Source organism: Drosophila yakuba, chromosome 3R, assembly GCF_016746365.2.
Source record: "Drosophila yakuba strain Tai18E2 chromosome 3R, Prin_Dyak_Tai18E2_2.1, whole genome shotgun sequence".
Taxonomy (NCBI): Eukaryota; Metazoa; Arthropoda; class Insecta; order Diptera; family Drosophilidae; genus Drosophila; species Drosophila yakuba.
In genome coordinates, this window is record NC_052530.2 from 5,687,496 (window position 1) to 5,707,163 (window position 19,668).

At 45.8% G+C, this 19,668-nt stretch overlaps 3 protein-coding genes across 9 annotated transcripts; 1 reads left to right on the forward strand and 2 right to left on the reverse strand.

Annotated features, from left to right (window-relative positions):
* The first annotated feature begins 174 nt into the window (after positions 1-174).
* Positions 175-1,557, forward strand: LOC6535664. The gene is made up of 3 exons (XM_002096256.4): positions 175-368; positions 427-1,144; positions 1,200-1,557. Exons 1-3 carry the CDS (start codon positions 223-225, stop codon positions 1,440-1,442), a joined length of 1,107 nt encoding a protein of 368 aa, XP_002096292.2. The 5' UTR covers positions 175-222; the 3' UTR covers positions 1,443-1,557.
* Positions 1,482-17,525, reverse strand: LOC6535665 (protein unc-79 homolog). 7 transcript variants are annotated; one of them, XM_015191779.3, is made up of 27 exons: positions 17,375-17,525; positions 17,074-17,182; positions 16,892-17,011; positions 16,160-16,321; positions 15,920-16,090; positions 15,580-15,855; positions 14,722-15,420; positions 14,002-14,664; positions 13,666-13,937; positions 13,493-13,594; positions 13,296-13,440; positions 12,444-12,500; positions 11,581-11,660; positions 11,078-11,140; positions 9,548-9,871; positions 9,120-9,268; positions 8,327-9,060; positions 8,175-8,252; positions 6,055-6,322; positions 5,354-5,996; positions 5,221-5,295; positions 3,934-5,160; positions 3,697-3,875; positions 3,478-3,632; positions 2,695-3,413; positions 2,462-2,640; positions 1,482-2,402 (listed from the first exon to the last, which is right to left on the reverse strand). In XM_015191779.3, exons 2-27 carry the CDS (start codon positions 17,126-17,128, stop codon positions 1,583-1,585), a joined length of 8,415 nt encoding a protein of 2,804 aa, XP_015047265.2. In that variant the 5' UTR covers positions 17,129-17,182; positions 17,375-17,525; the 3' UTR covers positions 1,482-1,582. The 7 variants fall into 7 exon arrangements, with proteins under 7 accessions (XP_015047265.2, XP_015047267.2, XP_043063036.1 ...); XM_015191781.3 differs by having other exon boundaries at positions 7,491-8,252; XM_043207101.1 differs by lacking the exon at positions 12,444-12,500.
* Positions 17,526-18,353: 828 nt separating this feature from the next.
* On the reverse strand, positions 18,354-19,519 carry LOC6535666. The gene is made up of 2 exons (XM_002096258.4): positions 19,153-19,519; positions 18,354-19,053 (listed from the first exon to the last, which is right to left on the reverse strand). Exons 1-2 carry the CDS (start codon positions 19,388-19,390, stop codon positions 18,644-18,646), a joined length of 648 nt encoding a protein of 215 aa, XP_002096294.1. The 5' UTR covers positions 19,391-19,519; the 3' UTR covers positions 18,354-18,643.
* Positions 19,520-19,668: the final 149 nt, after the last annotated feature.

A 19,668-nucleotide genomic window follows, 5' to 3' on the forward strand; every position in this document is an offset into this window, starting at 1 on the left:
AGATAAGAAAGAATTCCGTACATTGTAATTCCGTACAGCATTATAAAAAAGAAGAAGTGGTAAACTAAAGTAAGTAAGCATTATTATATATTTTTTAATTATGTGCCATTGTCGATATCGATAGGCGTTTGCTGTAGCCCTGGGTTTCCGTGCAGCTCTTGGTATTTTCTCGCAATCTTAACACGTTCATACTAAAATTTAAAGCAAAATAACTGAGCTAAAATGACCGAAAATGTGGTTGCTGCTCCGCTTAGCCGAATCCCGGGCACCAGCCAGGCGAAGGAGAAGCACAGCAAAGACCTAAAGACCCTCACTTATCCGCAGCTGTTGGAGATGAGAGATAGGCAGTCGCACTTTCTGTCGTTCAAGTGAGTTTCGGTCTCAACCTGTGGAGCTTCCTCTGAAATTTACAATTTACCGCTCCAGAAAGCGTCTGCATCAACTGCCGGACAAGGGAAAGCGTCTTCAGGAGTCGTACGACAAATTACTGGCCGAGATCAAGAGACGGGATGAAGTGGAGGAGGCAACTCGAATGCTGAGCGGTCTCAACATAGTCGAAAAGGGAAAAATAGCTCTCAACAACCTGGAGTGGAATGGCAGAAACACGGACGAGGGCGCCCATGTGGACGACATTCTGGACAGCGATGACGAGGTAGAAATGGATCCCCTGAAGATTATAGCGCAGGGAACAATGCACGAGAAGAAGGTCACGGTGATTCCTCCGCCAACGAGTCTTATTACGGCAGAGGATATGGTGGATATCGAGGAGTTTAAGAAACCAACCGACTCCCCAGATTCGGCTTTGGCGGGGCATAGTGACACCAGTTCCCTTCCTGCCGAGATTGTAGAAATAGACGCCGGCCAAGTGGCCGACAAGCTGAACAAGGAGCTTCCTCCCGATCAGCATGCCCTCTACCTCATCGATAAGACCGAAACAAATGTGCATACTTCTAGAGAAAAGTTTATGCCATTCCGCACCACCAAGTCCAATGTCCACGATCCCGACAAAGAGCGGGTGCGGAAAAAAGGCAAGCACTGGGAGATAACGGCAGCAACTCCGCCACTCATCCAGTACAAAGAGGCCCAGTTGGTGCCATTGGCTGAGTCGGCTGCGTTACAGATGGATTACATGCAACGAGTTAAGGTAACTTCATGGCTTTACTCTACAGAATTCGATGCTTAATCCACATTATTTATAGGAGGTTCGCATTCAGCAGGCTGAACAGCGGTTGGCCCGGCTTAAAAGCTCGCGACTCGGACTTGGCCTGCCCGAGGAATCCATTATAAAAACCAAGGAATCCTTCCGCAACTACCGTGATCCACAAGCTACATTTTTAATCGAAGGCAGGCAAAAAGCCAGCGAAGCGAATGAAGTGCACGATCCCACCATTGAAGACAGAGGAGTAGCCGCCAGTGGCATTCACTACACGGTGTTCGAGTAACTTGTGGGCAGAGCATGAGAGAAAATGCCTCTACTGCTATTCGATTTTCCATAAACATTGTAAGCTATTTATTCGCGTAGGCAACAATTACTAAATAAGACTGCATACATAACTATATAATGTGTTTATTCTGCGGATACTTAGATTGAATAGAACTGCGTGGCCGTTGATGCTTGTAACTCGATTTGGCCCATCTTGAACTGCAAGCGCTGCAGCCATTTAAGCAGAGCCTCCGACTTGTACGTTTGCTGCTCCTCGTAGTCGGGTGCATAGTCCCTTACGTTCTGCAATCGGACGTGCAACGTGTCCGAGAGTTGAGTCTGTGAGGAGAGAACGGGGCTCCACATTGGCAGCAGCTTGCCCAGCACTGTGGAATTGGTGTCCTTTAACGCCTCCAAAAGACTAAGGAAGTGCAGGTTGACCATCTCAGACAGCTTGGAGTTAGCGCTTTGCGTCTGGAAGTCCAGGGGTGTCTGCGGTTGATCCTTATTGACTGTCGGCTTGGCGTGGGACACCAATTGCAAGATGCAGGGCGTTACCTTCGCCCAGAACTCAAAGAGAACGCCCAACGTGCTGCCCTCCGCGTTACTGTTGGTGTTGTGGGCCATCTGCTCCAAGTATACCGTCCACAGCTGACAGAGAGTGAACGCATGGAATAGCGAGGACATATGCAGCACGGAAGTCTTGGACTGCTCCGCAAATCCGGCAAAGATAACCTGAATGTGATCGGCGATGTGACAAGAGGCTTCCTGTGGCACCGGTTGCGAATAGGTAACTCCTTGGTGCTGATAATGTACACTGGCTGTAGGACCGGTTCCCTGACTATTCTGCTGCGGCATGGGCGTAGGAATGCTATGCGTCTCCTGACGCCGCTGCATCAGAGCCATGTGAGTGAGGGAGCCAAGTAGCAACCAAGACAGCAGGCGCATGTGACCCACGCACTCAGTGAACTCCTTGGGTCTAAGTAAAGGATTGTTTGCATAAGTTAAAGTAGAGGGTTATCCTGATATGAACCTTACCCTTGCTGAAGGGACGATGGAGCATTGTTTAGCCAGGGAAGGTAGCGGGAAACTGCTTTGTTGTCCCTTGAATTGCCTCGCGACATTTCCAGAGCCAAATATTGGGCCACTGCTCCCTTAAGGACTCCGCCCAAAGTGTCTTCACCCAGTCCACTGCTCGTCTGGCCGTTCTTAAAGTTCTAGGACAACATATTTGAATACACAATAATTCAATAAAAATGTTATCATTCTACCTTAATCTTGCTAAGGGTGTGGAAATCGGCCAGAAAATCAATAACATCGTTGATATACTGCCTCAAACAATCAGCAGAATTGGTGGTCATCATAGGAGCCGCGTCAGGCAAACCAGGAGCAGCCCCTGGAGGCAGGGTGCCACCAGCATCAAGGAGCACAAAACCAATAATGGTGAGTAGATTGTGGTCCGGAATATTCGACTTAAACTTCAGAGCCTGGACGAACTCAAAGATCATTTGACGACACAGCAAGTTCTTGTCCCGATCCTTGCTAAATGATCTAATGTTCAGTGTACAAAGCTCGTATAGTGTTTGGTATTCCAGATTTGTATGCTGCACACAATAGGCCATGATCTTGGAGTACGGATCAAGCAGCGTTTTTGGCACACAGTTGAGCCTCAAAGTTGCCGCCATGATGTCCAGCATGTACTCCGCGTTGGTGAGACTGGGCATAATGACGATTACTTGGCGAAGGAGCGACTCCATGGCTTGCATGGCCTGTGACCAAACGGCTAAGCCCACGCCCGCTTCCGTGGGGACGCACTGGAGATTCAAATACTCGGCCATGTTGCGGAAAATTACCGGTAGCTGGTCGATGGGCAATGCCTTTTTGGACGTCAGTGACTCGCACACCATATAGATGGGACTGGTGGAGTTCAAGTCCTGGAAATCCTGCAGCGCTTTGGCAATGCTTCGAAAATGGTGGTGCCGGATTTTCACTTAATAGAGAAAATGGCGTGTGGTTTTTAAAAATAATTTTACTGATGCTAAACCATTACTCACTTTTCATTTGGGTTTGGAATACTTGCAAGAAGATTCCATTAGGTGCCAACTGATGCAGCACGCAGCGGAAGAACTGACAGGCCACCGCCTGTGCACTGCTGGCCAAAGGTGGACCATTCTCGCCTTGCCAGGCATGGGTGCTACTTAGGCAGATCCTGAAACAAAGGCAAATAAAGGTAGTCTGAAAGATGCATTTAAAAATAATCCAATCCCACTTACCGCGAAGTCATGGTAAGAATCTCGGGCAGGAAAGGTGCTGCCATGGCAGGTTCTCGATGAATAAAGGTCCCTAGGATTACAATGAAGATGCCAATCTCCTCATCCGTGTACTCCTCAATGTGGGCGCCGCAATCGGAGCAGCGTTCCACGATGGTGTAGTCTCCAACACGACGAGAGCTCTGAGGGATCACAGATTTAAATTGTTTACCCCTTAATACACAGATTAAAATGACTCACCCCACGAGGAGCATGAGTGGTTGAGTGGGTTCCATGCCCATTGGAGGCCTCTGCACCGATCTCATCATCATCATCGGGATCGTGATCCACGGGCTGAAAAGGAGGCGGTGGCCAGGAACCAGCAAACCGAGATCTTATATCCGGAATAGCATTGCTGTCCACATTAAAGGGAGCCAGTTTTTGTCGAGGACGTTTGATACTATTGCTGGTGGTGAGCCCATTGCCTTCGGGGGCATTTTGTCTCAGGTCCTGCTGCACATTCTTGAGAATAGAGGTGTGCAAATCGGCTGAGGGCTGCGATTGAAGCTGTGCATTTGGATTCGGAGGAGATTCCAAAGCCACCTGCTTTATGAGCCGCCGGGGAGAGTTCGTCCTACTGCTCGGTGTTACATCATCTTTGGTGCTCTCCGACACATCAAGGCTGTCCTGCTTGAGATGACTTATGTCCGGCAAGTTGAGGCCATCTCTCACCCGCTCTACTAGGGTGGCCACCGTGTCCTGGGTTCCGATGGGCAGGAGACGCTCCGGAGTGGGAATCTCCAAGGCAGCAATGCTCTTGGGCGGCGGCAAGCTCTGGATGCTCTCATCCATTTCATCCCTCGGATTCGGCATCACGCTCATCTTGGACAGTGGTGAGTCCGGCGAGCCGTAGTTCTTATCCGTGCGTCTCAGAGATTTGGTTTGGGACTTCTTCTGCCGCGAATCATCGGCCGAGGAGCTCGAGTTCCCGGCACTGCACTCCACAATAGTCTTATGCCGTCCAATGGGCTTGCTAGCAGCTGTCGAAGAAGTTGCCTGGATGGCAGCTGGGGCACTTCCTCCACTGCCGTTTCCGTTACCATTTCCGTTGGCCGATCGACTCCCACTGCCGCTGCTGGATCCGGCTTTTCTTTCCACTGCCGGAGACATATCCTGTAAAGCGCCCAGTGCCTTTAGGTGATTCGTAGCTATGGCGGCGAACATCTTCGATGTGGAGGCGGCTGCATTCTCCAAGGACTTGTTGCGCACGGTCACAGCTCGATGGACATCTACTGGAGGACTAACAATCGCCGTCTCCGTGGTTTCCGCTCCCACCAAGGGGGTGACGATCATGCGAACACCCTCCTGCAAACTGTGCCTGGTGTGTGTCGTCACCAATGTCTCATTGGTAGTGGTGGCCTTGATTTTGGTAGTGTACGTATCGCCGACCTTGGTGGTGATCATAGACTTGTGGGATTTTGTGGATTTCTGTTTGGGATAAATCAAGCTTTAGTATTCAAAGTATAACCTATAGTGCAATCGTTTCACCTCTTCGGTGTATTCAAGGGTTCGACGGCTGCGTGGCATGACGTCCTCAAAATGTATGGTATCATCAAAGGATCCCTGTAACATAATATACAGATTATTTAAAATATAATACATTAAAGGACTGAAAACCGACCGGGGCACTGCTACCGTGTAAAGTGCTGTCAGAGAGATCGCTCTCCGGAATGGCCACCAGTTCGGATTCGGTTTCATCGGCATCTAGGCTGGAGTCGTTGTACTTCCGGAACGCGTGCTGCAATTTCGGAGTGAAGGCCACATTGCCCTTGCTCTTGGAGGCGGCACTGGTTCCCTCCGAGGGAAACATTGGACTGGCCGGCGGACTGGCCTCTTTGTCGTCCGGATCTGTGCCAAGCGAGGGCTGGCTGACGTCGCGGGATCGAGCAGCGCCGCCTACGCCCTGAATGTCCAAGATGGTGGTGGTCGGAATGCGTCGGCATTGGTGGAAGTGGCCCCGCAAGCTGTTCATGATCAAGCGAATCCCAGCGATGACGTATCCACTAAGAGGAGGCTGAGTGTACGAGTACTTGTAGAGCACCACCAGCAAAGTGAAGAGCCAGTTGCGACGGGGATACTGCTCCAGGTGCCACAGGGAATAGTTGAAGATTATGTTCTGGTAGGATTCGCCCGAGGTGCTTGTCGGATTTGGCGCATAGAGAATGATTTGCATAACCGAGGGCATGATGAGGCCCCCGATCAAGTGATTCTGGTCCAAAACCTGCGGAAGATTGGCCAGGAACGCATTGAAAACGGCCGAAACCCTAAGAAGAATGTAGAATATTATTTACCACAGCATAAACAACTCAATCTATCAAATACCTTAGAGATTCCGGAGTGGTATGGAAGGTCTTGTCGATTTGGTTGTGACCGAGCAGTAGAAACAGGTGCTTGAGGACAATATTCTGGGTTTTGGTCATCGGTTTCTCCTCTGAGGGATATGCCTGATCCGTACGGGACATGAACTGCATCAGCATAAAAACCAGCAGATGAATGGTTTCCCGATCTGACTCCTCCAGTTCCGTAATTCTCGAAAGTAGTCCAATGAGATTGTCGTCGTTCAAGCCGCCCAATGAGTGGATATGACCATCTACATAGGATTTAGAGCATTTAATATATTATATATTATAGAATCTCAACAAATTGCATCTGCATGAAAGGGAAGAGGGAAAAACACCAATATCTCTTTGATTTTGTTTTTTTTTGGTCACAGCCACATGCCAATTCCACAATTAGATTGATTTTTGCTTATGTTGATTTAAAATTTTGTATGAATCTTGTATAATATACAGACATGTCTCTATTGAGTAAGAGCCAATTTTAATTCAGTTTAAACTTGTCGAGGGCAATTCAAATATCAAATATTGAAAGAGAGACGGTTGTAGGTGGAAAGAGTAGTGTTTTCATATGTAGAGTGGACCGCGATAGAATAGTTAGCATACATACCAGTTCGAGGGGGGAACACACTTAAACGACATTGTTATGAAAAGCAGAGTAACACACACAACTAGAGCCTCGGCTGGATAATACAGATATAACACTTAGATAGAACAGTGTGATGCAGATAGATCGATGTTGAATGGTCAATGCTGATGATGTACGAGTAGATGTGCTTATTGCTAGAACATGCTTTTATGTTTGAGATGGTATGGTGTGTCAAAAAAAGGAGCACCTGTCCATGCTTAAATTACAGTTACTCGGAAACTATTTCTAGTTCTTAAAATATTTTAACATACAAATTCAATTCAAAATAATTCATAAACGTATAAAAAACGATGAGCCCCTGAAGGCCGTATTTAACTTATAACATACTAGGAAGTTAGAGAATCAAAGTGTTTCTATTATAAAACCAAACAAATAAGCGGAGATCGTGCCAATTCGAATAATCTAAAAATTAGTTTCTTAACAAGTGCTTCTCCGATCTTGGCTGTTCTGAATGATAATGCGAATGGTGTTTACACACTGACAAAGCCAAAGCAACACCGAAAATTGGATACACCACTCACGAGGATGGGATTCTAATTGGTGTTCAAATTAATTATTACTATTTAAAATATAGCTTAACAAATCTCTAGAAATGGAATGGTTTAAACTGAAAAAATTAAAATCAAGGAAAATAAAATATTCTTAGTCTAATCAGCCCATTCCTAGTGAGTTGTGTATGCAGTTTGCTAGAACACCGATCATCAGACACCACCGAGGGGAGGGGATTCACAGAACGAACTGACACAGTGAAACACTCGTGCTCTAGCACCTACCTTGGTTCGCCGCGCTGCCGGTGGCCGCCGCACCCGAGACCTGAGGATGCGGATGTGGTGCGGCATCACAGGTGCAGTGCATGGGGAAGGCCAGACTCGAGGGGCTGGGACTGGGAGCCGGCGGCGGGGGCAGCAGGTTGGGAGCCGACGGATGCTTTTGGAAGTGGGAGTGAAAGGAATGATGGGGAGTCGGGTTTCCCGTACTGCCTCCGGCTGTGCCTGTTCCCACCGCCGCTGCTTCCTGGCCCGGATGACCAAGGGATCCACCTAGTGATCCACTCGCTGCGGCGGCATCGGCGGCCGCCTGGGACCGCAGCAGTGTTTCCGCCTCCTGCAGCGTTGGCATCGGACTGTGGTGACTTGGGGGCACACAGTGCACCAGGTACTGGTGGCTCTGGCTGTGCGTCGAGACTAGGCTGGCCGAAGTGCAGGCGGTGGCGGTGGAGGCTAAGTGTGCACTACTACCAGCATGGTGATGCGGATGATGGTGTGGATGGGGGTGGGGGTAAGGGTGGTGGGCATGTGGATGGTGGTGGTGGGTGTGATAGGGAAAGGCCGTGTGCCCTGGCTGGTGGATGGGACAAGGCGGCGGCTTGGGTCGCGAGGAGCTCGCTGCCGTTGCTGCTGGGTTCACGGACTGGCTGCTGCCAGAAGCCCCCCCACTACTACTGCCCAGGAACTGACCCAGTCCGAAGCGCGAGGTCTTCCGCTTGAGAATGGGCGCTGAGACCTGGCGGCTGTAGATCTTCTCCTTCTCCGGAACTGTACAAACCGAGGATACATATAGTGAATACATATTATAAGGTTTGTGATGTTGGTATTGATTTTAAACTCACCAAACTTGCTGTCCTGTCTGGGTGCCATGCTGGCAGGTGCGGACATGGTGCGCTTATAGGGCCACTTTGTGCCGAAAGATGCGCTTAGCGTCTTGGCCATGCCTCCACTGGTGTCCGACTGGCTGAGAGCCTCCCTCGCCTTCTGAATCTTGGCCGAGAGGGCCTCGCTGCCGTTGTCCGAGTTTCGCAGATCACGCAGGTATGAGATGTCGCCGCACTTCTCCAGATTGATCTGTGCCTCCACGAAGAGCGTGTCGAATCGATTCAGGAAAAACTCCCAGCCGAGCATTTTGCGATCGGACAAGGAGTTGTGCAACTGGTAGACCGACTGCAGCACCACAGGACGGTCCACGATGAAGAGGTCGAACTGGGACTCAAGGCAGAAGAGCAGCGACCGAATTGCCGTGTCATGGATTGTCCCAATGTAGAGGGTCGCCCGCTGCGCCACGTACACATTGACGTCGTCCATGCTGGCGATCAGGTGGCAAAAGGCGGTGGCCAGGGCCGTCTGAAGACCCACCTCGGAGCGCAGGGGAGTGGAGTCCATGAAGCGGGTAATCACGGTAACTCGCTCCACTGCCGTGAAGCGGACGCGCCAGTCCGTGTCGTGGAAAGCCTCCTGCACCACACGCCAAAACACATCCGATCCGAGTGGTAGAGTGATGCAGTGCAGCAGCAGCGGCACACCCACCTGGCATATGTGAGAGTGCTCCGCGTTGCATAGCTCCCAGAGGCTGGCAATGATGGGTTATTCGATGGGTTACCAAACCATATTTCCAGCATAACCACTTACTTCTTGATCAGAAGGTTCTCCTGGCACCAAATGAAGAAGCCTCGTTGCTCCCTCGCCGCCTTGGCCAAAGCATCGCCATGCAAAGCCATCGTGTTCAGGCACTGTAGAACGTAGTACAGGATTTCAGGCTTCTTGATGGTAGGTATTTCCTTTAGGAAAAACAGGAAAACGAATTAAATTGTTTTTTTTTTACAAAATTGTTATAGTCCGGAGCTCCCACATAACAAACTAGACACTCGAAATTAGCTTAGTGGGTGTATAAAAGTATGCTACAAACTATACGTTTTTTAATATTTCAATCCAAGAAGGACTTTCCACATTCACGAAATTGTCTTATTTTTAGGGTTGTGCAAAGGAGACTGAGTTTTATAAATAATATTTAAGTTTTGACATTCGAAGGAAGTCCTTTAGAGAATAATATTTCCTACCGTAAGCAGTTGATGGATGTACTGCAGTGGCTGGGGCAGCGTATCCAGGGTGAACTTGAACTTGCCCACAGAGGTGTGCCAGAAGTCATCGCTGTCCTCCTCCTCCTCGTCATCCTCGGATCCGCTCCCGTTCTCCCCGCCGCCACAGGCCGCTCCGCCATTGGCACCGTTTTCACCCATGACCGAGGCCTTGGTCACGCTGACATTGGCGCTGCCCACGTCCGCATCGGAAAGGGTTATAGAGCGGGCTATGGCCCGGTCTGTGGGCAGGATAGAGGCCAGGTCGAGTTGCTCTGAAACTGTTTCTACCGTGGCCGTCATGATCTGCATGAGACAAAGGATGCGGGATCAGCAAAGGGGCACATTGCCAAGAATGCGCAACAGGTTTACATCGTATATACACGTGGTTTACATGGTGTGTACGATATGCTACGTTCCTTTAACAACACATGTAGACAAATGCAATGTTCGGGAAGTTTTGACTTTTGTTTACACTTACATATCCGTCTTGAGATTTGTTTGGGTAACAAGGTAATTTACATCAAGAACGATACATACACACGTACAATTGCATAAATTGTGTTAAATCTTCTGTGCATTGATGTGATAAAAGTAATATTACATTTTATATTTTATTGACTGGAGGTGGGGGAAGGCCATTAACTGTGACAGTGCTGTACATTGAACATGCTCTTCAACAATGATCCATTAAACAAATGAATTAAGAGTTAAGTGAATAAAATTAGCATGGAACGCAATATTTACATGTTAAATAAGATATGTAAAATCGAGATTGTCTTAAAAAAAATGTACATTTATAACTCGCTTTTTCGATTTTTTGGCCGATTTACGATAATTTGTAATTTATTTTCACACACATACAAGATACTTTGAGACACAGTAGTTGAATAAAATTATTAAAAAACTAATAAAGCAATAGTTATAAAAGAATCTATGACTCGGATCGTAATGCTATTGAATTAGTAAGTTAAAAAAGCGTATCCTTGCGTATTTTCTCTAGAAGAAAGTATTTTTTCGGGTGTCGTGAATAATGTTATTTAGTGAAGTCTTTAATAATTAGCAGTAAACTAAACTAAACTCTAAAGTAAATTACAATTATTTGTCACTAATATTGGTTACAGTTTCGTCATTGCTTGAACCTATTTGTCATCTATAATGTCTCTAACGTTGACTATAAGAGTATGTCTCTATAGTGCTTGCAGTATTCTAGGTCTGAAGTTTTCATAACTAAAATTTGGAATAAAATGTTTACTCTTAAGAAAAAATAAAACTTAACCAATTTCACGAAAAACACTCTGTACATTTATTTACACACGAAGAGTACGATTTGTTGACTGGACATAAAAAACTATAGATATTGAAAACGAATTATACAATTATCGGATCGCATAGGTATTTAATAGTTGGGAAAATAATAAAACTTAAGTTCGAAACCAAGTTGTATAGCTTTTGTTGGTTGGGTTGTTTGTCTTTTGTTTGGTATTTCTTTTTTAAGAATGCACAAAGTACCTCGTCTGTGGCGTGAACTTTTCTCAATTCATTACTATCAACTGAATGCCCATTTTCGTTATTCTATAAAAAATATATGAAGAAATGAAAACGTTTGTATAATCGTTCGACAATTATCGAATTTCAATTTTCGAAAACAAAAACGTTGAATTGGAATTTGTGTTAAGGGAACTAAGAAAGCGAATCAAATAGAGATTGTGTCGATTAAATGAAATAGCTCGAATGCTCACTCCAACTTAGTATTGATTTGTTGCTGTAATTAATGAATTGAATATTTATAGCAAATATATAAAATATATATGTATAAATGGTGTGTTTCAAAATACCTACAATCAACGCATAATATTTTGAGTTAAATTTCTGTTTCTTTCGTTATTATTCTTCTTATTATTTTGTTTGTAGTGTGTAAAGAACTTTAAATTCGAGTATGGTCGTCAATAAAGGAGTGACAACTGAAGAACATAATGTGTACGGTTGGCATAGCTTATAATCGAAATACATACGGAACAGACGTGGGGCATGTGGACGAGCACTCCGCCCACGGAGTGCGGCTCTGGTTGGGGCACGGCCACCGGCACAGGACCTTTTCAAAGAGAAGTATACAGGGGGATTAGAATTAGATCGGGACAGATGGGAAGGCGAGTCCAGCTAAAGATGAAGTTCGCTTAGTGGTCAACATACAACTGTTTGGCATTCACAAATCAACCATGCATGCATATAGAAATCCTACAAGTGTCATTCGGATAGATAGAAAATAGGAGTTTTAGTGAAGATATCTCATGCAGACTTTTGAGCAAGTGATTACATTACTGCCAATTGGAATCGGGTACTACGCGTGTAGTTCCGGTTTTGGAATATTCGAATCCAACGGAATGAGATAAACCAGGCACTCGTACTGCCAACCGAAAATCAAAGATCGTGTAAAATATGTGTGGCTTCTGTGCATCTGTAGAGTTGGATCAAAAACTCGCAGTATTGTGGTTTTTTTGGGAGCACTATTGCCGAACCGAAAGGAAATCGATTTGCGGCAAAACAGAACTGAACTCTCTAGGGGCGGTCAATCTACGGAGGTCAACTAGATATAAAAGCTTTGATATTCTAAATCATATACTCTAGTAGCACTAAACAGGATAGAGAGTGGTGTGGAGTGTGTTTGTGGAGACAAAGTTTGTTACAGTGATCGAGCGAAACTATTGTTGTCTTTTTCTGTTGTTCGTGTCGTATGGCTAAGAAAATATTTTGGTTTTGGTTTGTTTGAGTGAGGTAACGAAATGTTTCAACAAATGCTTCATAATGTAATGTAAATTTGTTATTTGTATTTTTGATTTTTTTGTAACGAATGAAAAATTTTCTTGTGGTGCATCACCTGCCATTATAATAATTTTTCCATCGTCTGAAAAGAATTGATCTAGCTTAAAGATATCTGATGATTGATAGATTTTAAATTTAGTACGGTATTAGTTTTGTAGTATTTCATGAGTATATATTATTTATTTTTGGGCATGGACGAGAAGTTTTGGAGTGTGAGAGAGACAGACAGTTTCGTACGCGCGGAAGAGGGTGCGATCGAGCGAGATAGCGTTAGTTATGTTATTTTTGTACAGGCAGACGCGGGTAGAATATGTTAGAGATAGAGAGAGAGAAACAAATATACATATTTATGTAGAGAGAGATAGCAAGATAGACAAATAGTTATGTAGTTATGGCTTAAAAGATAATGTACTGATGAGATCGGGATGGCGGTATGTTTTTCACGAATGATCGTTTAGATGGCTGTTAATTCATTCTGCTGAGATTGTTTGATTTAGTCTGGGGATTGTTTAGTTGGGTCAAGTTGGTAGTTTACAAGGCATAGCAGTGCAGGTTTCTAGTTGTAGGTTGAAACAAAGTTCTGTTTGCGTTTTAACGTGGGGTTTAGGCTAAGTTAGGTTTTTTATAGGGACGCTCGACGGGCGCGTCGCCATTCCATACCATTCGCCCAAATAATTTAATATATTTTATATAGACCAGGCTGAAGTACTGTCTACATTTAGCTACTTTTTGGTGACGTTTCACTGCTTTACTGTTACGGTGGTTAGTTTATTCATAAGTGGGTAGGTATTGGGTGGGTTTTGGGGAAGAAACTTTGGCGGGACTTGAAAGACAGCTTATGATACAACGGGGGTTTGTTTAAGGGACTTGAAGTAAAGGAAAATGCGTTGAAAAATCTGGAGCGTACCTGCAAAACCTCCAAGAGGCCCCAAGGGAATGGGTAAAGGAGCCATCGAGAGGGAAACATCTCGATCACGGGTCTTTTCCTTATCGGATTCGGGTGGAGATTTCCGCGAGGACTTCTCCTCTTCAATGATGTCCTCGATGGGAACCTGGAAGGTCACTCATTAGAAGGTATAGCTTCAAGTTAAGAGGAGGATTTACATCTGGTGGCCGGACTGGATTCAAGGGTGCCATGAACTGGACCAACTTGGTAGCTAGCTGATGCCACATGATGGAAGCCTCGCAATAGGCACACTCTGCCACCTAATAAGTATATTTATTCGTAGATTTTAATGAAATTAAAGATGTACATGAAGTTAAACGGATTTACTAACCTTTAATGCGCAGACGTGACTACTAAGGCCCACTCGAGCTGCAGTGACCATGCACTTGATAAGCCTGGAAACGTTCTCACAGACACTCGTGTGGATGCCCATGTGCTGCTCCACGTCCTGTAGCTCCATTTGCTTCAGAAGGATGTCCAGCATGAGGATGCAACAGGTGAGGTTGTGCTCTGCATCCGTGGAGAACTCCGTGTGACGATTAGTGGGCGCCTCGTCATCGGAAATGGCAGACGTATTGCCAGAGTCATCCTCGACAACAGGAGCTATTGAATGAATACAAAAATGCAATTTACTTAGTGATAAAATGTTAGTAGAAAGCATATTCACAAATAGAGCTACGCCTGGGCGGATTGGCCATATCCGCCTTGGTCTCCTTGCTCTCTTTACACGGGGTCTTGGGAGCCTTGGCCAGGGACTGAGATTGGGCATCCTTCTCGCGCATCAGCTCATGCTGGATGCCATATTTCATTATGCGAACACCATCGCCGAACATGGCGAACAGCTGCACCAGTGGGATAAGGATCTCTAGCTTGGTGAGGATCTGCAGCCAGTGGAGCGCCTGCTGCTGCACCTTTGCCGTTGTTTTCTCAAATCGGATGGCCACAAAGTTGTACATGGTTTTGGCATCAAAGCCCAGGGGAGACATCTCCGGGTCGAGGATCTTGCTGAGCACAATCTTCAGCTCGTTCAGTTCCTTCTCGGCCACGTCGTTGGTAATGGCCTCCATCCAGTGTGGCATTACATAGTCCCAAATCTCGGAGGTGATGACCTCGTACGGCACAAGGCAAATGAGTCGCTGAAGACCTTCCTTTAAGTGACTTGTTCGCGATGCCAAGGTCTCCCAATGGCCTCCAACACGGGCATACTCTGGGGGATGTGGCAGCAGGCAGGAGATGAAGACGTTGTAGTGGATACGGCAGATGTCCTTGAGCCAGTTGCACACGTGATCAACTTTGAGCTTCTCAATGGTACTTTCCACTTGTCCGGCAGCTAAACAGAAACTTAGATGGTTCCTAAGTGTTCAAACAGTTTATGATCTTTACATACCATCATAAGAGTAAGCGGTTACATGAAACCAGTGGAAGAGCATGCTCAGAATCCTGCCCAGAACTTCCACGGGAGTATCTGCAGTGGGAGTACAGCGACCCACCAGTAGCCAGATACCATAACGTCCCAGTCTCTGACGCTCCTCCAGTGAAATATTGTCTGCTGTAATGCCGGAGCCGTTCTTCTTGGACTCGGACGAAAAGGACTCCTTGCCGGGCTCAAAGTTTAACGGCTTCGCCTCTCGCAGAAGGCTCACCACCGACTCCACCATGTGCATCTGCATCTCTGGATCCATCTGCCAGGCGGGCTGCAGACTCCGATGGACCACGTGATCGCCTCCTCGCCGGGAATTGTGCCTATTGCTGTGGCACTGGCTGCAGTAGCGGATCGGGTGGTTGCCATTGAAGCTGGCACACTCCGTGGAGAAACAGATGGAGAAGGCCGACTTCTCGTTGGAGCGGCAGTTCTTGTTTTCGCAGACCATCGACACCTGCTGCATGGGATGCAGGATGTCGCCGAACTCCAGGCTCCCGTGCTCCCGATGAATCTCGTTGGCGCACTCGATGCACAGGTAAAGGGGCGGTGGACAGTCGGGGGCGTACGCGATGCTGATGCTGTGGTCGTAGCACACTTTCGCTGCCTCCGCGTTGCCGGAGTTCGGGCAGTGCTCCCTTTGGCAGGTGAAGGGTACTAGGTCGTCTATTTGGGATAATATAGACACGAAGAATATTATTATATAATTATTATACAACTTAAGTGTAACTGACAATCGAATTTGAGTTACATTTAAGATTAGATAGGAGGAATAAATTTCGAAAATGTAAAGATATGTTGGGTTATGAAATAAATGTAGCTTACTGGTTAGTTTGGAGAGCAGAACTTTGCGATCGAATAGATTGGCGTTGAAGGCTGGCCAGTAGTAAAATAGCAGCTTGGCAGCCGAGGTTCGGGAAACAGCGGTTCCGTAGGCCACAACGCAGAGGATGTCCTTAACCACATTGTGTTTAAGGGTCATCAGGCACTCCAGGAGCTGGCAATGATGAGCTGGATTGTTGGAGTACTGCAGCACCATCATGATGACCGACGACACTGACTGGCAGGCCTGACATTCCTGTTCGTCGGAGCTACGACGAGCTGGACATTGAAAATCAGCGGATATTTAAAGTTTTTATGTCCTGAGGCAGTAGTTGCTACTCACTTATAGTAAAAGGCAAGATATAGTAGCATAGAGCGTTAATGATGCATTGGTGCAACGCTGGTGGTAGTACTGATATAGTAGAGCTTACGAGATAGGGTAGATTATCGATAAGATCTTTGTCCAGAAAGGGAAGGATGCAGCTTAGGCACTGCAATAGAGCCTTTCCGAAGACTGAAAATGAAAATTACATTCATTGGAGTATTGGAAGTTCTAAGATCTCTTGGGCTTAAGGAATCTTACCGATTTGGCCGTACTGGATGCAAGGTGCCACATCGATGAGCATTGTAAGAGCATTGTAGAGGTTGCCATACTCGAGATTGGGATAGGCAGACATGCGAGTGGGATCTTCGAGAGGGTCGCGGATAAGCTCGTGCGGCGAGGTGCGCACATCTTTAAGGACAGCTGTAAAAAAGGTTATTAGATATAAATTGGTGATAAAACATTATCAATATGCCAAAACAGTAGTTATAGTTTCAGAAATTTACAGAGTTCTGAGACAATAACAAGAGAGAACGCTATAGTCGAGTTCCCCGACTATCTGATACCCGTTACTCAGTCAAAGTGCGAAGGAGAGTCTTGAACACTGGACGTTAGACAAATCGATAGAAATTCACAAGACTAATACAAAAATGAAAAAATTTCAAAACATTTTTCAAAAATGTGGGCGTGGCAGTTTTGGGCGGTTTGTGGGCGTTCGAGTGGGCGTGGCAACATGAATTGACAAACTTGAGCTGCGTCTATGTCTTTTTGTAGTTCCTGAGATTTCGACGTTCATACAGAGAGACAGACGGACGGACAGACGGACATGGCTAAATGGACTCGGCTATTGATCGTGATCAAGAATATATATACTTTATATGGTCGGAAACGCTTCCTTCTGCCTGTTACATACTTTTTAACGAATCTAGTATACCCTTTTACTCTACGAGTAACGGGTATAAAAAGGAGTCTATGTCCTCTAAAAGTACTTACTCAGTAGAGTTTGAGAAAAGTATTTGATATTGTTAGCAATATCGACGCCAGAGGGCGCAGGCAAGACGTTGTGCAGTAGACGAACGTGGTATTCATGAAGGGCTCTCAGTTTTGCCTGAACTGAAAGCAGAATAAAGTCCCTTGAGCACCCGAGAAAGTTGAGACTTCTGGGGACAACTTACAGGCGGCAGCGCGAGTGCCCATGTTGATGAGTTGCACCTTGAAGCTGCCAGTCATTATATCAGACAAATCCTTCGCATTGCCGAAACTGCTGCCGAGGGACTTCGCATTCTGCAGTCAAATAAAATAGAATTGCTATTAAAAAATATTTCACACTTGACGCCCAGAATTACGTAATGCATCGCCCAGAAAGATGCGACGGTTAAGAAAGTGCTGAGGTGCACGAAACTTCAACGAAAACAATGAATTTTCATACAGCCCGGGTTCAAAACAAACTTAAGGTTACATTTTTGGCAAACTTACCTCGAAATTGGTTAGTTTTTTCAATAGATTTGCAATTTTTTACGGTTTTGCAGCAAGCTACGTCCACGAAGAAAAATCTCTACACCTAAACTGAGTTTATGGTGTGTATCTGTGCAAGAATTTTGCTATCTGTTGGACGCTCTTGACCCCCTCCATTTAATTTTGCCTTTAATACACGTTTAAAAGGGAACATTACAGCGGTTCTCCTTAGAATTTATATAAAATATACTTCATTTTTAAATAGTCTATGTTGCTTGGTATATTTTAACTTAAATGTAAGGGAATTTGAAAGAACTGAAGTTGTGGGGTGGGCGCTTGACCCACTTTTACCACCCACCCTCGGCAGCAGCCCCAAGAAACAGCTGTTCCGAAGTAGGACATGCGCATATCGCGTGTTTATCTCGCATTTGCCGCACTCACCGGTCGGCTTTCAACAAGTGCTTGTTTTGGTCTAGCCGATGTAAATATTTACTACTTTCATCCGGGTCTGGAGTTTGCGCAGATCGAGCTCAATGTTGGTAAACATGGCCCAGCTGTTTATCCCGATATGCAACTGGTATGATTCGGATTTTTCACAGTATTGTGTAGAGATAAGAATTGTCCCCTATCCTGTGATATACCTCTAAAAATGAGTTGGGTCAGCCTAGCAACTTATAAATGTACACCGAAAGGAAACTTCAGATGGAAATAAACCTTTCCACACCCTTGTTCTTTAATACTACACCTACCAACAATTAAATACTCATTACAGGACTTAGCTAGCCAACTTTTGGGGGTGTCTCACTTTAGGGCTTCCCTCGAAAGTGAAAACCTCAAAAGATTCTCGGGGTTGTCTGGCTCATGCGGCACCTTTTAACCCCACTGTTTGCAAGGCAAAAACGAAACTCGTTTAGGAAATCAAAACCGTCAGTAAAGACGTTTTAACAACCGATTTAACTGAACTCTGTGACCCCCCCACAGGCGACCGAAAACGGATGGATTTACTGGACAGGATGATATGACACCATAACTCAGAGGACCAACTTATTGAGGGTGGTGTGTATGTGTTTATTTCGTGGAAAGCTTGAAATTATAATTTGTGGATTTAAAGCGGAAATGTTTGTGTGGGTATATATTTGAGTTAGCGGGGAAATATCTTGAGTCCTTGAAGTGTTTAAAGAGTATATGGTGTAAGGTTTAACAGCCCCCACCGTTTTGTGATTATTCGTCTAAAGACCAGAAGAAATACTAGATGTTCCAATGGATTTGGTTGGTGTTGGCTGAAGACGGCTAAATGGAACCCTCGTCCTCGTGCTCGATGGTGGATAGCTGGTCGCCCTGTAATGCACTGAGAATCTCCTGGCCGAATGCGTTGCTGGCAACAGTTTTCCTGGGCTTCGAATTGGGTGCCTCCGGATCTGTGCCGTCTTCCAATTCTTCCTGCTCATCTTTGGGTTTCGGCTGATGATCGGTATCGGGATCCTGGTTTACCGGTTGGAGTTCGTGAACTTCTTCAGACTCGTTTCCCACATTATTGCTACTGGACTGTCCGAAACCCGCGTTTTGGCGCTGGCTCTTCTGGCGGTTGAACAGCAGCTTCCAGTAGGACGAAATGGATGTCTTAATCGTGGGTTTGGCATTCGGCAGCGGCTTCTCATGCTCGACGGGCTCGACTACCGATCTCGAAGGTTCTTGGACATCTGGCAAGTGAGGTTTATGATTATTCTAAGTCATTAGCCAATTTTATTTTCAATAAAATCTAAGTATCAACTTAAAATCGGTGAATAAAAGAATCTTACCCTTACTAGCTCCCTTCAATCGGGTGAAGAAGCGACTTATCGTGTTGGACCTTCCCAGCTCTTTGTTGTCCTGAGAGGATGTCTCGTCGTCATCCTCCACTTGGTCACGCATCAGCGGCTTCTTGCTGATCTTAAAGAAGCGCTTCAAGGAGTTGGACTTTGGCGTGGGGGTCACCTCGGAGCCATCTACAGTCAGACCTTCGTGGTCGGCAAGCGGAATATCTTGCAGATTGGACATCTTCGTCCAATATGTCCACCGGAATTTTATCGGTTTTCTTACAATAAAAATATGGCTCGGTTTTTTACGAAATATAAGATTTATGCGACTGGTGTTGTTGAATAGAATACCAGACGCAAAATGCTAGAAAATCCAGAGCTCACTAGTTGTCACACTTTATAAAACGTAATTTCATGATAACTTGGTTAGAGCGTTCATTTTAAAAGGGGTTAAAAAGGATTTTGTATCTACATTTTGAGCTTGAGATTGATATATGATAGCATAATTTATTAACAAAC

Coding starts and splice junctions, on each gene's coding strand:
- LOC6535666 (XM_002096258.4), bottom strand. CDS start 19,390: ATGTCCAATCTGCAAGATATTCCGCTTGCCGACCACGAAGGTCTGACT. Junction 19,054..19,152: donor ATTGAAGGGAGCTAGTAAGG/GTAAGATTCTTT, acceptor CTCACTTGCCAG/ATGTCCAAGAACCTTCGAGA.
- LOC6535665 (XM_015191781.3), bottom strand. CDS start 17,128: ATGACTGGCAGCTTCAAGGTGCAACTCATCAACATGGGCACTCGCGCT. Junction 12,501..13,295: donor GCCTCTTGGAGGTTTTGCAG/GTACGCTCCAGA, acceptor ATCAATCATCAG/ATATCTTTAAGCTAGATCAA. Junction 8,253..8,326: donor CAGACAGGACAGCAAGTTTG/GTGAGTTTAAAA, acceptor CGGTTTGTACAG/TTCCGGAGAAGGAGAAGATC.
- LOC6535664 (XM_002096256.4), top strand. CDS start 223: ATGACCGAAAATGTGGTTGCTGCTCCGCTTAGCCGAATCCCGGGCACC. Junction 369..426: donor TCGCACTTTCTGTCGTTCAA/GTGAGTTTCGGT, acceptor TTACCGCTCCAG/AAAGCGTCTGCATCAACTGC. Junction 1,145..1,199: donor ATTACATGCAACGAGTTAAG/GTAACTTCATGG, acceptor CATTATTTATAG/GAGGTTCGCATTCAGCAGGC.